Below are 20,770 nucleotides of genomic sequence, written 5' to 3'. Positions count from 1 at the left end.
AGATGGGCCACTAACTTGGTCAGTTGGGAGGAAAACCACTCACCCTGCCGGCCATGGCAGGCTTCGCCCACCTTGCCATGCCTTCCCCTGCTGGGAGATGCCCCGTGGTGGCATTTGTTTCCCTCTGTCCCTCTCCAGAAACACCCCACCCCCATTGCAGGCTCGTCCCCTACCTCCAGTGCGTTCCCAGAAAGCTCACCTGTAAGGCATCAGGGACTGAGGGCCGTTCCCAAGCCGTCCCTCCCCAGTGGCTTTAAATAGCCCCGTTACTTTTCTCCCTTGAGAAGGCATGGTAACGGCTACGTTAGTTCCCTGCTGCTGCATAACAAGCGAGGAGCTGAGTGGCTCATTTCTTATGGCACCATCGGAGAGGTCAGAAGTTCTCTCCAGCACTTGCGTTCTCAGGGAGTCATGGGCGGAAACCAGGGGCCAGCCAGGCGGAGGGCTCATCTGGAGGCCTGGGGAGAGAAGCAGCCTCCACTACATTCTTGTGGGCAGAATTCAGTTCAATGTAGGACTGAGGTCCCCCTCCTTCCTGGCTGTCGGCTCCTTCCTTCTCTCATGGCCCCTCCATCTCCAAGCCTGACGGGTGGTCCAGCAGAGTTTCTTCTTCAGAAAAGACCTTCTGCTCTAAAAGACCTCCTGCAGTGAGGCTGGCCCCAGCTCATCTCCTAGTCAGAGGGTGAAGTCCACCACATGTGGATGCTGCCCATTGTGCCAGCAGAGTAGCCATGGGCTCTCCACGGTGACACTGGAACATTTTTTTTAGTTATTCAATTGTTTATCATACATAAGACCACACAACTGTACAGATGCATTGGATTTTATGATTTCCTTTATGTAAATAATGGGTTAAAAACAGTTTTAGGCTTTTTTTTTTTTTTTTTGGTACTGGGGATTAAACCCAGGGGCGCTTAACCACTGAACCACATCTCAGCCCTTTTTTATATTTTATTTAGGTACAGGGTCTTGCTGGGCTGCTGAGGGCCTCTCTAAGTTTCAGAGGCTGGCTTTGAACTCACAATCCTCTTGCCTCAGCCTCCTGAGCCCCTGGGATTACAGGCGTACACCGCTGTGCCTGACTGGATTTTGTTTGTTTTTTGTTTTTGTTTTTTGGTAAGATGTGGCAACCAGCATAGAAAAAAATGACCTGACCCTTACAGTGTTTTAACCTCATGTTCCACATTCCTAAACAGCAGAAGCTGCTGGATTCTATTTGATATTGCTATATTCGTCAAGGTGATGATTCTTTATTCACTATAAAATTTTATGAACTGCTGAGTTCAAAAAAAATCATCCACAGGCTTGACATATAATTGTAAAATGAATATGGATTTTCTGATTGATAACAAAAAAATTGTGGTTTATAAAAATGGATATTTCTGGTGCTGGGGCTGGGGCTCAGCAATAGTGCACTTGCCTGGCATGTGTGAGGCACTGGGTTTGATTCTCAGCACCACGTAAAATAAATAAAATAAAGGTCTACCAACAACTAAAAATAAAACTAAAAAATTTTTTACGAAATAGATATTTCCAAGTTTCCATTCACATTTACAAAGTTTTTTAAATTTAATTATTTATTCTAATTTGTTATACATGAGGGGAGAATGCAATTCATTTCATATTACACACACAGAGCACAATTTTTTAAATATTTATTTATTTTTAGTTGTAGTTGGACACAACACCTCCATTCCTTCATTTATTTTTATATGGTGCTGAGGATCAAACCCAGGCCCCTGCACATGCTAGGCGAGCGCTGTACTGCTGAGCCACAATTCCAGCCCTAGAGCACAATTTTTCAAGTCATTGATTATACACAAAATATTTTCACACCATTGCTGTCTTCATACATGTACTTAGGATAATGATGCCTAACTCATTCCACCGTCATTCCTACCCCTTTGCCCTCTCCCTTCCCCTCTCTCCTTTCGCCCCATATAAAGTTCCTCCATTCCTCTCATGCTCACTCCCATCGCCATTATGAGTCAGCATCCTCATATCAAAGAATACATTCGGCATTTGGTGTTTTGGGATTGGCTTGCTTCACTTAGCATTATATTCTCCAACTCTGTCCATTTACCTGCAAATGCCATGATTTTATTCTCTTTTAATGCTGAGTAATGTTCCATTGTGTATATATACCAGAGTTTCCCTAGCCATTCATCTACTGAAGGGTATCTAGGTTGGTTCCACAGTTTAGCTATTATGAATTGTGCTGCTATAAACATTGATATGGCTGTGTCCCTGTAGTATGCTGTTTTTAAGTCCTTTGGGTATAAACCAAGGAGTGGGATAGCTGGGTCAAATGTGGTTCCATTATCAGATTTCCAAGGAATCTCCATATTGCTTTCCAGATTGGCTGCACCAATTTGCAGTCCCACCAGCAGTGTATGAGTGTGCCTTTTCCCCCACATACTCACCAACACTTATTGTTGTTTGTATTTTTGATAGCTGCCATTCTGACCGCAGTGAGATGAAATCTTAGAGTAGTTTTGATTTGCATTTCTCTGATTGCTAGAGATGTTGAACATTTTTTCATATGTTTGTTGATTGATTCTATATCATCTTCTGAGAGGTGTCTGTTCAGTTTCTTGGCCTATTTATTGATTGGGTTATTTGTTTTTTGGTGTTAAGGTTTTTGAATGCTTCATACAACCTAGAGATTAGTGCTCTATCTGATGTGCTTGTGGTAAAGATTTGCTCCCAGTACCTAAAAGACCCAAAACATTTTATCAGAAATCTCCTAGAACTAATAAATGAATTCAGCAAAGTAGCTGGATATAAAATCAATGCTCATAAATCAAAGGCATTTCTGTACATCAGTGACAAATCCACTGAAAGAGAAACTAGGAAAACCACTGCATTTAAAATAGCCTCAAAAGAAAAAAAAAATACTTGGGAATAAACTTAATGAAAGAGGTGAAAGACCTCTATAATGAAAACTACAATACGCTACAGAAAGAAATTAAAGAAGACCTTAGAAGATGGAAAGATCTACCTTGTTCTTGGGTAGGCAGAATTAATATTGTCAAAATGATCATACTACCAAAAGCACTATACAGATTCAGTGCAATCCCAATCAAAATCCCAATGACATTCCTTATAGAAATAGAAAAAGCAATCATGAAATTCATCTGGAAAATAAGACTCAGAATAGCCAAAGCAATCCTTAGCAAGAGGAGTGAAGCTGGTGGCATTAACATTCCAGACCTTAAACTATATTACAGAGCAGTAGTAACTAAAACAGCATGGTACTGACACCAAATAAACCTGTAGACCAATGGTACAGAATAGAGGACACAGAGTCTAACCCACATAACTACAGTCATCTTATATTAGACAAAGGCGCCAAAAATGTACGTTGGAGAAAAGATAGCCTCTTCAACAAATGGTGCTGGGAAAGCTGGAAATCTACATGTAACAAAATGAAATTAAACCTCTATCTCTCACCTTGCACAAAACTCAAAGTGGATCAGGGACCTAGAAATTAAACCAGAGACCTTGCGTCTAATGGAAGAAAAAGTAGGCCCAAATCTCCATCATGTTGTATTAGGCCTCAACTTTCTTAATAAGACTCCTGTAGTGCAAGAATCAATAAATGGGATGGATTCAAACTAAAAATCTGCTTCTCAGCACATTTGTATAGTTGTAAGCCTTTCTTTTGTTTCTGTTTGTGTATAAAAACCTGTTTTGTTCAGAAAAAGTCAACCTAGTCAGCCACATGGAGTTGACCAAGGAAAAGGAACCGCGGTGTTCTGCTGAGTTGTTTGAAAAGGGGTGGACCTTTTTTTTTTTCATATTTATTTTTTAGTTTTAGGTGGACACAGTATCTTTTTTTTTTTTTTTTAACAAAGGATCGAGGTGCTGAGGATCGAACCCAGTGCCTGGTGCATGCTAGGCCAGTGCTCTACCACTGAGCCCCAGCCCAGTAATGATGGTGACTGACAGGAGGCTGGAGGAATCCCACAGGTCCTCTACTCCACACTGGCTTCTGTTGAACCCATCTGATCCTCAACAACCTAGGACTGTCCCTCCCATTCACAGAGTGGGAAACCGAGGCCTAGGGAGGTGAAGGAGTCTTCTCAGGGTGACACTCACTCCAGCAGCCGGGAGCAGCCAGGAGTAGGGGCCAGCAGCACGGCTGGCTGGACACCGGCATCTCTGGGTCTCTGAGTCTCTGAGGCAGGGATGGGAGCCTCAGCTCCTTTCAGGCTCAGTGTTCTTCCTGGGAACGATCGGTGGCGAGGAGTGAGGCTCTCTTCCCAAACACTGCCACGTGTGGCTTTGATCTTGAAGGCCTTGGCTTGCTCATGTGCCAAGTGGAGGTTATATAATGGACCTGTGGTTGGCTGTGAGGACCCCGGGAGCTGATGCCCTCCAGCATTTGGCAGGGAGCATGCTGCCTGTGCCCGTCTGGTCGCGGTTCACATTGAGCCCCGCCTGCGCTGTGTACAGTGCCCCCACATGTCGTTTCTGTAAGCCTCTGTCCTGCTTGTCTGTCACTGAGCAAGCCAAAACAATGGCTTAAGACAATAACAGGTGTTTATTTTGCTCACAAACCTGGGGCTTGGCTGGGCGCAGCCAGGCTGCTGCCTTGGTGACTCAGGGGCCCAGGGCATATGTCCCAGGAAAGAGCCCCTCTTCTGGCCCTGCCTCCTGAGGCTCTGTTCTACTTGTCCCTGCGGCTCTTGGGCCAGCCCCCTCAAGGGGACAGGGTTTGGAGTCCACTTCACAATCGAAGGAATGGAAATTGGCTCTTGTGATTATGGAGACTGAGAGTCTCAGGATTTTCCAGCTGGAGAGTAGAGATCCAGGAGAGTGGGTCGTGAAGTTCCAGCCAAGTCCAGAACCCTGGGGACTGGGAAGCCTAGGTCCTAGCTGGAAAGCAGAGGCCAAGAGGAATTCTCGTTCACCCACCTCACCTTCCAGTCGGGCCTTCAAATGACTGGACGAGGCCCAGCACACTGGGGAGGCCAGTAGGCTCTACTCCGTCTCCTGATTCCAATGCCGTCTCACCCAGGCACGCCCAGAATAACGTCTCACCAAACACACAGCATCCTGTGGCCTGGTCATGCTGGTCTAGAGGGTCACCATCCCACCACTGCAGGCCTGCTGTGTTCTGAGCTGGGTGCCTGGCCCTGGGCATACAGCGGTGAGCAAGGCGGACAGCTCCTGCCCTCTCTGAGCCTCCCTGGGTGTCGGGGAGACAGATGCCAAGTAAACATTTATGATAGGGTGACCAGGTGCCAGGCACTGAGCCCATGTCCAGAGGTGGGAGCTTGACTGAGACCCTGAGTGTAGCTCATGTGGTACATTTGGTAGGGAGGAGGGCTGGCGGTGCAGGCAGGCCCCCGTCCTGGGGCCTGAGGCTGGAGGAATGGAGCAGGTGGCTTAGCCTCAGACTGGACTGCTCCTTCCCACACCTGCCGCAGGGACACTCAGGAAATCTGCTTCCTCCCCTGTCTGGGTTGGATCTGAGGTGGGAACATAGGCCTGGCCTGGCCTTTGTGGCCCGAGGCTTATAAGGTCACCTCTGGTCTACATGGTTAGAGACCTCTCAGAAGCAGCCCTGGCCTTCCCGACACCCCCAGTCCTCATGTGACCTTGCCAGGTCTCAGGCCTCAGATGCTCTGGTGAACTGGGTGGTAGGAAATGCCCAGTCCTGTCTGGTGAATGGCTGCTCCAGCTGCCTCCAGTGGCCGGATGCCCCAGGGCTTGTCTGCCTTTGGTCCTGAGAACCCACCAGCCCTGTGGGAGCTCCTCAGTGCCCGGGTGGCACAGTCAGGGCCTTTGGTCGTCCCTGCTCCGTGGGATCGCCTGAGAGAGAATCTACAGCCTTAGTTATTCCTGGTGCCAGCCCCTGAGGAGCTCCCAGCCTCTCATTCGTCCCGAGAGCTGTAGGGTGGACCTCAGGGAGCACGGGAGGCAAGCCAGCTCCAGTTGGTCACAGCAGTGAAGTCTTGCCTTGGGCTTCCCGTGTGCCACACGTGCTCAGGGTGGTGACTGATATGCACTCAGCCATCTTCACGGCAACCGCTGTTGCTGCTGTTGAACCTCCTGCAGGTGGGGAGAGAGACCCCGTGGTTATGCGGCCACCCAGATGATACGGTGGATCCAGGCTTGGGACCTGGCACTTAGTCCTCGGGCCTTTCATGCTATTGAGGGGCTTTGGCTTAGCCACAGGGGCCACAGGGATGGCAGTCTGCAGCTCCTGGAGCCAACCCAGGGCTGCAGCAGATTTTCAGTGGTTTCCAAGAGGCTCCTCCTTCCCACATCCCCAGGACCTGCCAATTTCAGGGCCTGGAACTTTTGATGTCTTAACAAACAAAACAAAACGTTATTTCCATTTTATCTCATCCAGGACTATTACTGGTCCTGTAGACACAAGGGTCATGCCTCTGCTATTCAGTTGTTCCTACTTTTTTGAAGGGACCCATCCTATTAAAATCCCAGCATGCTGAGGGCCTGCTGGGCCCTGCCCGCAAGGGGCCCTCAGGCCACAGGGAGAGATGAGTCACTTGCCACAAACTGAGCGTAGAGGGGTGCAGAGTACAGATGAGCACAGTGTCCTGACCCACATGTCAGGGAATAAGCAGGAGTGTCCTAGGCCACAAAGAGGCCAGCAAGGGCCTGCGGGGCTGAGGGACCAGCTCGCGCAGGCTCCAGGGCTGGAAGGCAGGGCTGAGTGTGCTCCGGCTCTTGCTTTAAGGGATTTGGTGAGAACCTGGATCCTGTTGCCTCCCCTGGTCCCGCCACCCCCATTCTGGTGTCTGCTGTCCCATGGGGACCTCACTGCCCCCTTGTGAATAAGGCTGCTTCCTGCCATACAGAGAGGGCCCTGGGAATGGGGAATGGCCCAATAAAGCAGAACTGAGCCCGGCTGTGAGGGGCCATGTCTGAGGCACCCTGCCAGCTTGCCCCGCACCCCGTGGGAACCTGTGTGTTGACATGGACGTCCTCCTTCAGACAGGAGGTGGGGACGCAGGCTGGTGTCTGGTGCATTCATTTCTTCACTCCTTGCTGGAAGAACAGCCGTGGACTTGATCGGCCAGGCCCCTGCCCTCATGGGTCTGCCTTCTGTTGGGCCTACCCAGTGGGTCAGCAACTCCCTGGCCGAGGCTGGAGGGTTCCTGCAGATCCTGCGCCCTCACAGGCCATTCAGACACCACCTCTGCGCCCTTGTGGGTCTCCAGTGCAGGTGGAGTGATGCCCGAGCCCTGGGCTGGCTCTCCTCCCTGCTCCTGACCTGCAGGGAGTCCATCTGTTCCTGCTGGCCTCACTCCTGGGAGCACCTGGGAGCCCAGAGCCGCCCTTGCTGTGTCCTCGGGAAGGGTGTGCACAAACAGGCGCACTGGACTCGCCCGTCACCCCGAGAGTGGCTGCTTTTTTGTCTGGCTTTCGCAGATTCCACAACACTTCCGCAACTCCACAGGTGGACAGGACTGGCTCGCCCCATGCCTGCTGCCAGGCATGCCAGGACCGGGAAGCACAGGGTGTGCACCTGGGTCTCTCTGGGCCTGCGTGCAGGACTTTGTTCACTGTTAAGCACTTGCCTGCCCCGAGCTCCCTGCCTGGCCTGGGGTCCCCCAGCTGGCCCCAGATGACCATACGTAGGGGGTTGGCTTATTCATCATGCTGCCCACCCCCTTCCCTCTGTAAAGGACCTTCCCAGATTTCTGAACAAGGGATCAGCCAGGGCTGAGGAAGGCATTGGACACAACAGGTGGTTACTGGCACCATAGCATAGCCCTTCTGTTCTTTTGGGACACAGTATGGCAAGAACCACTGAAATGCTGATTCCCGTGGACCCTGGAGCTCACTTCTGGGAACTCGGCTATGGAAATGATTCAGCGCAAGCCCACAGCCTCGTCAGCCCTGAGATGGAGAAAACTTGTCTGTCATTAGGGGGGAGCGTTGCCTGTCAAGTGGCCGGGAGAGGCAGAGCCACCAGAAAAATAGGTGACAGTAAAAACAGAACTGAGAAGGAAATTGACTTGCTCAGAAAACCAGCAAGTGAGGATGAGGACAAGGCTCTCAAGGGTGCGGCCCTCAGCACCTGGGTGTGTGGCAGGCCCAGGAAACCCGACATGGACACTGTCCTGACTGCCTGCTCTCCTGGGCTTCCCCAGCAGCCCACCCCCCTGTAGGGCGCGTGAGACTCAGCGCTGTGAAGTTGTCGTGATTGGTTGTCCCAGGGTCAGGGAGGCTGGCTGGCTTCAGAGCTGCCCCCGTTGTCCTGCTGTGTCCAATGTTGTCATTGGTCCTCTTGTTTTCTTGCTAGTGCTGTGGTGGCTGCCACCATCATGAGAAAAAGGTCACCTGCAGAGTGGGCAGGGCAGAACTGTGTGCCCCAATGCCAGTGCTGGCCCTGACCCCACCAGGAACTCGGGTGGCCTTGAACCTTTCCCTCCCCCTGGCTGGATGGTGACCTGTGGTTGGGCTTGCCCCTCTCCAAGGGCCCTCCAGCTCCACAGGCTCTGATCTGAGGGGCGGAGAGGGAAGACGGGAGCGCTGCAGCTTCTCGGGGGCTGAGGGAGCAGTTCTCAGGAGAAGCAGCCCAACCGCCAGCCAAAGCAGCCTTCTCTCAGGCCCCGCCCAGAAATAAAGATGACAGATCAACAGCAGCAGCAGTGGCTTCCCGGGGACCAGAAATAGCCTCACGGGCTCCCAGGCTCACTTACCAGAGCATCTGCCCGTTTCCACGTGGGCAAAGGGCTGCTGGCGGGGCTGCCCTGAGCTTCCTATGGGTGAGCAGAGGAGCTTCTGCTGTCTCCGTCCCTCATGTGGGCACTGCTGTGTGTCAGCTGGCACGAGGTGGTTGTGTACCCCCGCCCCATGCTGCAGGGCCTGGTTCCCTCTCCAGCCTGCCCCGAGCTGGGTGGCCGCTGCGCTCACCTGCTGGACTGACCACAGGGCCAGGATCCAGGCTGCATGAGGTAAAGGAGGCATGCTGGGCCTCGTCGCTGGTTGCTCCCACAGCCACACAGTCTCTGGGCGGCCCTCCCCCGCCCCTGCTCAGCGAGGCCTCGTGGGGCGCTTCCCTCACGTACCTCATGCTTCCCCTCCCAGCTGTACCACTCCTCTGTGTGGGTCATTTCCCGGCCCCTTGGGCTGGAGTGAGCTCCGTGCAGGGAGGGGTGTCCACGATCACACACTGTCACAGCTCAGAGTTCAGGAGGCGCTCAGTGCGTTTTTGTTGGTGGTGGCGGTGAATGGTCGTCGAAATCAAATAAGAAGAGTGGGTAGTGTCCAAGCCCCTAGTGATTTCACAGGCAGGTCAGGTGGGCTACAGGTGGCCAGAAACTGGCTCAGGCAGCTCAGATGTTGTTGGTACCAGCAGTTCCAAGTGGTCTACAGCCCAGTAAGGCACAGATCCTCCCCTGCCTCAGCTCTGCAGGAGCTGGGCTGCCTTCACCTAAGATTGGTTCCCTGGGCCTCAGCTTGGCACACGGGTCTCATCTGGCCATGGGATTGGGCCAGGCTCAGCTCCAGCCCACCCCTCCCCAGAGTCAGTCAGGCATGCAGCTGGTGGTGTGGACAGCCAGCTACGAATCAGGATAGACAAATAAGAACGTTGACTGTGTGGTTGTGCCCCTCTGTCCTGACCCACTTGGCCCCTGCTACCACCAGGGCTGCCATCTTATACACAGGATTTCAGAGAGCTGGGTGTGTCTGAAGCATACGAAACTTTTGTGCTTCAAGGAGAACTATAAAGGAAGGAAAATGACAACTCGTAGAATGGGAAAATATTTGCAAACCGTATGTCTCATAAGAGACTAGTGCTGGCGCCACATGTTCGTTGGGAGTATCCTGGCCTTACAATTCTTCTGAACCTGTCACCTCTCGGGGGAGTGTCCCTGTGCATCACCTCTCGGGGGAATATACCTTCATCATCTCTGGGGGGAGTGTCTCTTCGCTGACTTCACTGTGAACTCAACAGAAATGGGGACAGATCTTTGCAGGTTTGTTGGAAGGTATTATTTAGCTCACTGTCCCTTGGACAGCACTCAGTAAGTGGCACTGCTGGCTTTTTAAAAATAAAATTTTTTTAATGGATATAATTCACATTGCTAGGAGCAGAGTTGCCAGGTCACATGGTAACTTTTTAACTGCCCAAGGTCCTGCCAGACTGTTCCCGAAGTGGCTACGTCGCTTACATTGCCACCGGCAACGCATGAGGATTTGAATCTTCTACATCCCCAACACAGGAATCCCTGATGGTGAATGATGTTGAGCATCTTTTCATGGACTTATTGTCCATTTTTATGTCTTATTTTGAGAACTGTTGTACTCAAAACCTTTGCCCAGAGGCTGGGATCATGGCTCAATGGTAGAGCCCTCACCTGGCATGCATGAGGCACTGGGTTCGATCCTTGGCACCACATAAAAATAAAATAAAAGGAATTGTGTCCACCTATGAGTAAACAAACAAAATAACAGAAACCTTCTCCCATTTTAAAATTGGGTTGACTTTTTATTGTTTAGTTTTAATTGTTCTTTATATGTTTTGAATACTAGTCCTGTACCCAATATATGATTTGAGAATATTTCTCCCATTCTCCGGGTGTCTTTTCACTTTCTTTATAGTACTTTTTGAAGCATGAAAGTTTTTTATTTTGATGGTATCCAGTTGATCTATTTTGGCTTTGATTGTGCTTTTAGTGCCATATTTAAGAAGATATTGCCTAATTCAGGGCCATGAAGACTCACACAGATGTTTTCTTCAAAGGGTTTTGTAGTTTTAGCTCTTATAGTTAGTTCATGATCCATTTTTAATTAATTTGTATGTGATGTGAGGTAGGATTGCAATTTCAGTCTTTTTCTAATGGATAACAAGTTGTGCTAGCACTGTTTGTTGAAAAGAAAATTTTTTTCTCATTTAAGTTCTTTTGGCAACTGAGCACAGGTGAATGAATTCACATCCGGATTCTCCATTCTCTTCCATGGATCTGCATGTCTGCCTTACGCCTGTACTGTACTGTCTCAGTGACTCGCTTTGTAGAAAGTTTCACTTATTTCTTTGTTTTTGTGGGCTGGGGATTGAACCCCAGGCCTTGTGCAGGCCAGGCTCTCACTCTCCCATTGAGCTACACCCCAGCCCCATGGTAAGTTTTGGAAAGAAAAAAAAAAGTGTGAGTCTTATAGCTTTGTGCTTCTTAAGATGTTCGGATTATTCTGGGTCCCTTGCATTTAATGTGAATTTTAGGGTCAGCTTGTTAATTCCTGAAAAAAAAAAAAGCTGGTATTTCAATGGGTATTGTGTTGAGTTTATAGATCAAAACATTGCCAGCTTAATAATGTTTACTCTCTGTTCATGGACCTAGTGTGTCTTTCCATTTATTGAAGCGTTCTTTAATTTCCTTCGGTGATATTTTGTAGTTTTCAGAGTTTGTTTTGTACTTATTAAATTATTCACAAATATTCTATGTGAAGTTTTTATAAATGGAATTATTTTCTTAACATCACATTTAGAGTGTTCATTGTTGGGTATAGAAATGCATTTGTATTTCCTGTGTTGCTCTTGTATCCTGCAGCCTTGGTGAACTTGGTTATTATTAGCTCCAGCTGAGTTGGGAGGGTGTGTGTGTGTGTGTGTGTGTGTGTGTGTGTGTTTCTTGGGATTTTCTATGTACCATATCATAATATTTGCAAACAGACGTAGTTTTCTTTCTTTCTTTCTATCTTGATGCTTTTTATTTCATTTTTCTTGTCTAGTGGCCCTGTCTAGAGTCTGCAGCAAGGTGTTGACTAAGAGTGGCCAGAACAAATATCCTTGCCTTGCTCCTAATCTTAGGGGGAAAATACCCAGGCTTTCAGTGGTGGATTTGATGTTATCTTAAAACGTGGGCTTCTGAGGCTGCTCTTTATTAGGATGATTAAATCCCCTTCTTTCTAGTTGTTGAGTGTTTGTACTGTAAAAAGGTATTAGATCTTGTGAGATGCTTTCTACATCATTGAGATTTATGTGTTATGCTTTCGTCCCTTATCACAGTGGTGGCCCCCTTATCCATGGGGGATATGTTCTAGCCTGGAACTTCAGCTAGTGCCAAGCCCTACACTTACTGTGTTTTCCCTATACTACATCCATATGATAAAGTTTAATTTATGGGGGGTGTGTGGCTTAGTGATAGAGCGCTTGCCTGGCCCTGCACGTGTGAGTTACGTGTCGATCCCCAGTGCTGAAAAAAGAGTTCGTAAATTAGGCGACCATCTCATAACAAAATAGGACAATTCCAGCATCCCTGCTCTTGCACTTTGGGGCCAGTATTAAGTAAAGCAAGGGTTCCTTGAGCACAAGCCTGTGTTCTAGGACAGCTGATCTGGTAACCGAGGCGGTGACTGTGGTGTCGTGCTGGACGCAGGAATGAGTCGGGCTGTGACGTGGGTGGTGCAGGCTGGAGAGCCCCTCACCCTGCTCGTCACCCTGCTCATCACCCTGCTCACCAGGTGCGGTTTAAAGCTCAGTGCTCTGTAGATGGCCATAGGCGGCTGAACCTGTGGAAAGTGGGACTCCGCACAGTGGGCGGCTGGACTGCAGGGGTCGCCTTCGTGCTCCCCATTGCTGAAGCTGCTGCTGTCTCAGTACTGCCACCGAGCAGAGGAGATGCTGTTAGGGACACCCTGAGCCCGCAGCCACGGTCGCTAGGCTGGACCTGGAGCCAAACCACCCAGTGTGCCCTAGGCCGGACCTCTTTTTGTTTGTTTGTTTTTAGTTGTAGTGTACATAATGCCTTTGTTTCTGTTTATTTATTTTTTTATGTGGTGCTGAGGATCGAGCCCAGCGCCTCGCATGTGCTAGGCGAGCGCTCTACCACTGAGCCCCAGCCCAGCCCAGGCCATCCCTCTTGCTCACTGTTAGATCCACACCGGGAGCGTCTCCATGGTGCCTGCTCCCTCAAATGGAAAGTGGGAGTGATGGTGGTGCGTCCTCAAAGGCTCTTTGAGGATGAACGAGTTGCAGTGTAGCCACGTGGAACAAGTGCGGTGGCCCCAGGTCAGCAATCAGCAGTGGTGTGTGACAGTTGGGGTCACTGTGGGAGCCTGACAAGCTCCTGTCTCGTGCCTGCTCCTTGCAGATCCTGCAGTTTACTGGGACCTCAGCATCACGCCCCCGCAGCGGAGCGGGGCAGTGGCTGTGTGACTGTGATACTGAGCCTCCTGCCAGCCCTCCCATCCTTCATGCTGAGGGAGGGCAGATGAGGCCGGTGTGGGTCACAGCCTGCAGCGAGCACCAGGACCCCCCATCTCCCCAGCTTGATTCTCCTGACCTCTCTTCTTCCAGGCTGCTGGGTAGACCTGGCTCCTTGCCCTGGCTCTTTGGTTGACTGTCCTGTGACCTTGGGCAACAACCACCCTGGGCCTCTGGTTCTTGACCCACAGCAGCTTCAGGATGGAATGAGCACTGCTCAGGGCTCGCCACCCCTCCAGGGGCCTGGCAAACGTGGACTCCCAGCTGCCCTCCCAGGGCCCCCAGAGGAGCTCCTGCCTGGAGTCCAGACTTGCCCTGGTGGGGTGGGATGCCCAGGGAGGCGAGAAGCTCTTCTGAGCTGCCCTGTGCAGCTCTTGCATTGCTGCTGAGGTCAACAAGGCTGGCTCTCGTGCCCCAGTGTGCTGACCTGGCCAGCCAGGGAGTGGACAGCTCTGGGGACAGCTCTTAGCTGCTTTGCTCTGGGTTTGGCTTCCAAGTTTGGGGGGACAGGGCACCCTGCCCTGTCCATGTGCAGTCTTTCCCAGCCCTGTGCCAGAGGTATGGAGCGGGCCCACCTCCTGGGGGCTCACAGTCTTTTGGAGGAAGGGGACTGTGATGGAGGGGTGGCAAAGGTGGAAGCGACGTGTGTGTTTTTCTTTTCTGTGCGCTTCAGGTTTTCTAGTTAGCATGTAAGAATTTTATAATTACAGAATATTGCTGGGAAATGTAGTTGAAGAATATGCTGCTCTTGTCACACACACCCCACGCCCCACACAGGGGACCATAGAGCTTGGGACCCTCAGGGCTGGGGGTGGGCAGGGTCCAGGACGGCCCTGGAGGAGGCGCTGACCTCCCCTCCCGCTGTGACGTAGATGACAGGATCTGCTCGCCGCCCTTCATGGAGCTCACCAGCTTGTGCGGGGACGACACCGTGAGGCTCCTGGAGAAGAACGGCCTGGCCTTCCCCTTCAGTACGTAGCCGCGTGCTCGGCCGCATGGCCACAGGCAGGGTGGGTGTTCTAGGCCCGCAGGGTTGGAATTGCTGAGGGTGGCCCAGGCTTTGCCTGCGGAGGGCACAGCCCCAGGCGCCTCCACGCCACCACTGCGTGGGTCCTGCCTGGGATGGTGGCATCTGTCCACGTTACCCCAACTGCAGCACTGCCCCGTTCCCCTTGTGGCTGCAGGAGTTTTGAGGGGGTCCTCTGGGGAGATGCCCTGTTTCCACCAGTCAGATGTCAGGGCTCACTGATCCCTCTCTGCTTTCCTCTCTCCAACCCGCAGTCTGCAAGACCAGAGTGGCTCATGGCACCAATTCTCATGAGGTGAGTGGAAGTCTTGATTGTCCCTGTCCCTGCCTCTCTGCACCTGTCACCCCTGCCCTGTCACCCCAGTGGGTCTTGCTGGGACCCTGCCAAGCTCCCGGGCACAGCCTCTTGGTGTGCAGCTCCTACCCCGGCTCCCTGGACTTGAGTGGAGGAAACAAAATGTGGCAGCTTCGCAGCCCGTCTCCAGCCTCTCTCACCTGCTCCTGTCCCTGAGGCTAGGACGGTGCTGGGGCTGCCGTGACAGAATGCCACACACACTGGTGGCTTGAGCAGTAGACACTGACTCTCACAGTTCTGGAGCCGCGGGTCCCAGATGAGGGTGGTGCAGGACTGGATTCTGTAAGGCTGCTCCTGGCTTCTCAGTGTCACATGTGGCCTGTACATAGCGTGTGTGCCGTCGCGTGAGCAGAGCGTGCCCAGAGGGTGCTCATCGCAAGGTGAGGGTCCCACCGACCTCACCCAAACCTGACTGCCTCCAGACACCCTCATGCTGGGCTCAGGGCTTCAATTCATGGATGGAGGGGCATGTGGTCCCTAGGGGAGCCCAGAGAAGTCACACCCAGCCTGACCTGTCCCTGGCTGCATGTTGTCTGGTCCAGAGTGCCAGGCACTGGGCTGGGAAGGCTATCTCTGCCCACCAGGGCGCTGAGGAGGAGGGCCACGCCCGCTGGCTAGCTGTGCCCCACTTGCCCACCCGTCCATCCTTCCCGGTGCACTTGTGTCTGACCCTCCTGCAGGTGCCAGGGAACAGGTGCCTAGGCTCCACCCCATCCCTGTGGGAGACAGTGAGTCCGTAGGGAGACTGCACCTGTGGGACATATGTGGCCGTGAGCGGTAAGCACTTGGGGGTGAGAGAAGCAGGCAGTGGGCAGGGCCCCGAGGTCTCTGCTGCCCTTCCCGCCCTCAGGAACCACAGGGGATGTCATCTTCAGGCCCTGGGCACAACCCAGTTTGGGCTTCCCATTAGGCAGTTGCCCTGGCATGCAGGGTGGGCCCTGTAGGGAAGACCTGTCCCCCGCAGCCCTGCCATCAGAACATCCCCCACCAGGGGAGACTAAAAACAGAAGCCGGCAGCAGCGACCTTTTCTAGATTTATATCGTGCTCCTTGTCCCTGGGAGATATTTAGGGGAAATGTCTATAAACAGTGTCAGCAGGGGGTGGGCTGCGAGGGGCGGCCCTGCCCGTGGGAAGGAGATCTTGGCCTGCTGCAAAGATCAGGGGGAGCCTCCTGTGGGCACTGCCTTCCCGTGCTTGTTCAGCCTGGGCATCTGCATGGCCGCAGCCAGGGAGAGGGCAGCCAGAGAATGCCCCTGTGCCTGCTTCCCTCACTGCCAGGGCAGCTTCCTGGCCACCGTCTGCCCATGGTCACCACAGAGGCCCTCTGTTGGCAGGTCCTCGTGTCTTGGTGCACCCCTGAGTACCAACGGTGTGGGTAGACCGGTCCATGCCAGAGAAGGCCCCTGGGCAGGGAGCAGCCACATGGAGCTCCAGGCCACGTGGGGACTGCAGCCTTGGGAACCCATCACTGCTGGACGGCGCTGCCAGCTGTGAGGTGCTCGGCAAATGACCCTGCCTCTGAGTGTCTGACCTGCGTTTATGCATGGGGACTTCGCAGTGACTGTGAAGGACGCGGGTTACCGTGGGGCCCGCTGTGACCTGGCCCAAGGGAACTGTTTGAAAGCTGGTGTGGAACCAGGACCCAGGGAAGGTCTGCATCCAGGTGGGCTCCTCTTGGCAGGCTCTGAGGGGTTGCACAAGCCTCACCCCCCAGTGTGGGTCCTCGCCCCCAGGAAAGTTCACACACCCCCTGCCCCGCCCCCATCCCCAGTGCTCTCCCGACCCACGGCAGTAGTGTCCACCTGTTGTCAGCATTTGGAGACCCATGTGTGCCGTGGGACTTGGTGCCTGGGGCCTGTTGGCCTCAGAGGGTCACTCCCTTGGGTGTGGGTGCCCTCCACAGGGTGGGCACACGCCTCCCATAGGTCAGGGTGTCCAGCTGGTTTGGCCAAGGTTGAGTTGGTGTTCACAGGACTTCTGGGTGTTTAGGTTACAGAGGGTGAAGGCCCTGCCCATGCCCACCTGGGAAGTGCCGGTTGCCTTGGGCCCAGCTGGTTCTGGGGCTGCCTGGCCCCATCACTGTTGCTGGAGGCGAAGGGGATATCCTGGCCCACCCCAGCACACACTGCACTGGTTTCCCCAGTTGGCCTGGATTTCTGCTTCTGTCCTGCCCAGCTGAGCACCAGGCATGCAGGGTTGGCAGCTGTTGAGGCGGCCAGCTGTCCAGGCCCTGTGCTCCTCCTGGGGCCTGTGGGTGGAGGGATTAGCCGTGACCTAGCACAGTGGCTGGCTCCAGTGGGCCCCATGATCCTTAGAGCAGACAGACCCCATAGGCCACTACAGACCCAGCCTCCGTCAGAGCCGAGAGGATGTCTGCAGCCCCTCTGCCCTCAGTACCACCCCACGTCCCCAACCAGGCATGATCACCCCAGAGGAGCCGGGCACCAGGAGCCAGATGCGCCCATTTGTGACACCTATGTGGCCCCTGCGTAAGAAGCGAGGCCCATGCTGGGCACACCTGATTCCATTCCAGGCTGTCATCCTCCAGCAGGTCACAGACCCTGCTGTCTTATCGATAACAGAGGGTGGTGATGCGAGGGTGACACCAGGTGACTCACATGGGTGTTAGAATAGGGGCTTGCAGTGAGTGCTCAGTAGGATCAGCTTGGACCAGGTCCTCAGGTTCATATTCACAGCCTAGTATCCCGCCTCCCCATCCTGGATCTTTGTGGAAGAGCCCCCAGATGTCAGAAGGGTTGAGTAGCATAAGACCTAGGGGCCCCACTCCCTGGCACTGTGAGGAATGCTCTCAGGAGTTGTGCAGTGCACCAGCTATTCACCCCTACCTGGCGGCCCCGTGCGTGCCGGACTCCGACTCCCGTAGCAGAGGTGACTGACGCAGGCGTTCTTCTCGCAGCCGTCTCCACTCACACGTGTCCCTGGCTCAGGATAGGGAACGCTGCTGGTAATGTGCTGTTGTGTTGAAGGCAGGAGGGTGGTGGGCTCTGACGCAGCCCGTGTCCCCTGTCTCCCCAGATGGCCATCGTGTTCAACCAGGAGGGCCTGAGTGCCATCCAGCCACCCTGTGTGGTCCAGAACTTCATCAACCACAACGCCGTGCTCTACAAGGTGTTCGTGGTGGGCGAGTCCTACACGGTGGTCCAGAGACCCTCGCTCAAGAACTTCTCTGCGGGCACATCAGGTAACTGCCTCTCACACTGGGACGAGCACAGCTGTCTGTCCTCCCACTTCCCCTGCCGCTCGTGCGACTTCTGGAGGCTGGAGAGATGTCCTGAGGCTGAGTTGGTGCAGCAGATGGATAAAGAGGTCTTGGAGCACCCTGTCCCAGCAGGCTGCTGGGAGACCCTCGAACCACCATCAGCCCCAGAAGGCCCCTGGAAGCTGCCTGTGCCCCAGACAGTTCCCAGGAGCCACGGTGATGAGACAGGGAGGGAGGTGCGGGGCGGGCACGGTCAGCCAACTCTGCAGCCACTCGGGAAGCTGGCTGGTCCCCCACCTCCCTGCCTCTTGTCTCCACTACCCCAGCACCAGCTGTTTCTGCAGCCACCGGGGGCACCAGTGCTCTGGAGCCGGCAGCACCTGCCATACTGAGGATCCCGACGCGGGACTTCAGGTCCCGGGGCAGTCACCCCCCCTACCTAGTGCAGGGCTGCACGTGTGCACACCTGGTCAGCCAGCGTGCTCTGAACCATGGAGGGGGGGTCCTCAGTGTCCCTGGGCAGTGATGTCACATGCTGCTGCTGTCCTTCAGGGCCCTAGAGGTGGTCCTCTAGGAACAGCCTCAAGACCCCACTGAAGCTTCCCTCAGCCCTTACCTCCTTCCAGGCCTGGCACCAACCATGAAAAGGGATGGGGCTGTGGGGCTGCTGTAAGGAATGTTCTGTGGGTCCTGAGGCCACTCTAAGGCGAGTTCCAGAAATCTTGGGTGTTATAGCAATGCCTCAGAGTAAGTGGAGCCTTCCAGAGGGCTCCTGGGAGGCCTGTGCCTGCCCCGTGCAGCTTGCTCAAGCGCACTGCACGTTTCTCTCTCAAGGGAGATGCCCTCAGGTAGGGCGTTGGCCTGCCCGGGCCTCCTGAGGACCCGCCTGGCTGCCTGTCACCTGCCTGCTGGCCTGGAGCAGCTACCCGTCGTCCCCTCCAGCTCTTCTTCCCCTGGGTCACTTTCTTTCCCTTTCCTTGACTGAGTGGACAATGGAGCAGTGTCTTCCTCTCTCTGCTGAGTCTCAGCAGTCTTCTGAGCCAGGGTCAGGACAGCCCCTTCTGACCCGGTCCAGCACCGCCCTGGGGCGAGGGGATAGTGTGGGTTGGGTCAGTGGATGCGTCCACTAGGGGACATTCTTCCATGTGTGGCCTGAAGAGGCTGACATTTCACACAATGTTTTTGTTATTTTCCTGATTTTAAAAAATACACTTTATGAAGAATGTGTAACTATTAAATTAAGAATAGTTAGGGCCGGAACCATAGCTCAGTGGGAGGGTACTTGTTAGCATGCATGTGGCCCCAGGTCATTTCAGAACCACACACTAAAAAGCTCTCTTATGTCTCTCTTGCCTTTTTTACCCAAATCACTTCATTTCTAAGATAAATTTACTGCCAGATCTCCTTTCTCATCCACACAAAAGTGTGTTTGTGTGCTCTTCCTTCCTGGTTGTAAAATGGTGGCCCAGTTCCCTTCTCAGTGCGTGGGGAGCCCTCCTCTCCACATGTCCCTCCTCGTGGCTGTGTCTCAGACCCGGGCCAAACAGTAAAGACACACAGGACAACCGAGTGACTTCCAGTGACTCTCCGATTCTACCACTGTCTTGCGGTGAATGGGACGTGGCAGGGGGCCCGGCGCTCACATTCAGGCCTCATGACGGCAGCTCTGTATGATGCACTGGTTAAACGGGGCTGGGGGGCTCTGGCCACTTTCCAGCACCCACCTAGACTGTGGCTCCCACCGCCCAGGGTGGCGGATCCCACACTTCCTGTGTCCAGGCTGGGAGCTGGGCTCCTTGCTCAGGGCTGCTCTTGACCTGGGGGGAGTAGAGACAAGGACTTGTCTCTCAGCTGCCATTTGCTTTTGATTCTCAGGAACACTTTTTTTTAAATATTTATTTTTTAGTTTTAGGTGGACAAATACCTTTACTTTGTTTATTTATTGTTGTGCTGAGGATGGAACCCAGTGCCTCACATGTGTGAGCAAGTGCTCTCCCGCTGAGCCCCACCCCAACCCTCCCAGGAACATTTTTTCACATGTGAACATCTCCAAAATCAGGTGTGTACTTAATAGCAATGGCATCCCGCAGACACCTTGACTGGAACCAGAGTAAGCTCTTATGGAGAGGTGACATTGGCCACCAAGAACACGAGGAATGCGCTGTGTTCCTTGCCTGAGGTTCACGTGCTCTCTTTACCACGCTGGGACAGAGGGACGGCTCTCTTTGTTCCCTCTCTCTGTGCAGTGGGGCTTCCTTGACCTGAGGACGCAGGGCCAGGGGTCCCAGCCCTGTGCAGGGGCCTATTACACTCTCCATCCTGGGCCTTTTTCCCTTAGGGAAGAAGAGTGGTACCTCCTACCATGTAGAGCTGGATCTACCAGAGTCCACAGGGTAGATGGCTCCAGTGCTGTCCCCATTACTAAAAGCTGCTGTTGCTGGATGGGAGCAGCCTAGAGATATGTAAATGAGTGGGCGGGGCTGTGCCCAGGGAAGCTTCAGGTACAGATGCAGGCGGCCTGGCCTCCACTCCAAGCCTCTGAAGAGGCAGTGAGGTGCTGCGTTCACTGAGCCTGCCAAGGGGGTCCAGCCAGGGGCTAGCCAGCCAGACTTCCTGCCTTCGTGACTAGTTATTCCAGTGGGGGGGAGAGAACACACGGGAGAGAGACCAGAGCCAGTTGCCTCGAGATGGGGGCTCCAGGGAAGACATCGCGGTTCTGGATGAGGGGTACTTCCAGTGAGGGGAGTAACTTGGAAAAGGCACAGCAGATGCAGGCACCTTTGCAGAGGTGGCATTTAGTGGCAGCTGGAAGTTGACTTGGGTTGCCACCCACAGCGTCGTGGCATGCACCTCCTGGGAGCGACAGTAAACAGCAGAGGAGCAGCAGATTGTGGCTGAAGCTCAGGGCTGCCCCGCCACAGTGCCGGGGTCTGGGAGCTTCTCTGCTCATTTACTCTTCCTCTTTTCCATCTGTA

The 20,770-nt window shown here is 53.5% G+C and overlaps 1 protein-coding gene across 1 annotated transcript in view; it reads left to right on the top strand.

Moving 5' to 3' along the window:
* Positions 1-20,770, top strand: part of Itpk1 (inositol-tetrakisphosphate 1-kinase) — a 78,435-nt gene that overhangs the window by 45,128 nt on the left and 12,537 nt on the right. Inside the window, exons 4-6 of the mRNA XM_048799223.1 lie at positions 14,065-14,163; positions 14,474-14,514; positions 17,612-17,777. Coding sequence (XP_048655180.1) covers positions 14,065-14,163; positions 14,474-14,514; positions 17,612-17,777 — 306 coding nt within the window. The remainder of the gene's footprint in view (positions 1-14,064; positions 14,164-14,473; positions 14,515-17,611; positions 17,778-20,770) is intronic.

The sequence above is a fragment of the Marmota marmota genome, unplaced genomic scaffold (assembly GCF_001458135.2).
Source record: "Marmota marmota marmota unplaced genomic scaffold, marMar, whole genome shotgun sequence".
Taxonomy (NCBI): domain Eukaryota; kingdom Metazoa; phylum Chordata; class Mammalia; order Rodentia; family Sciuridae; genus Marmota; species Marmota marmota.
This window is presented reverse-complemented; position numbering and strand designations above follow the sequence as displayed.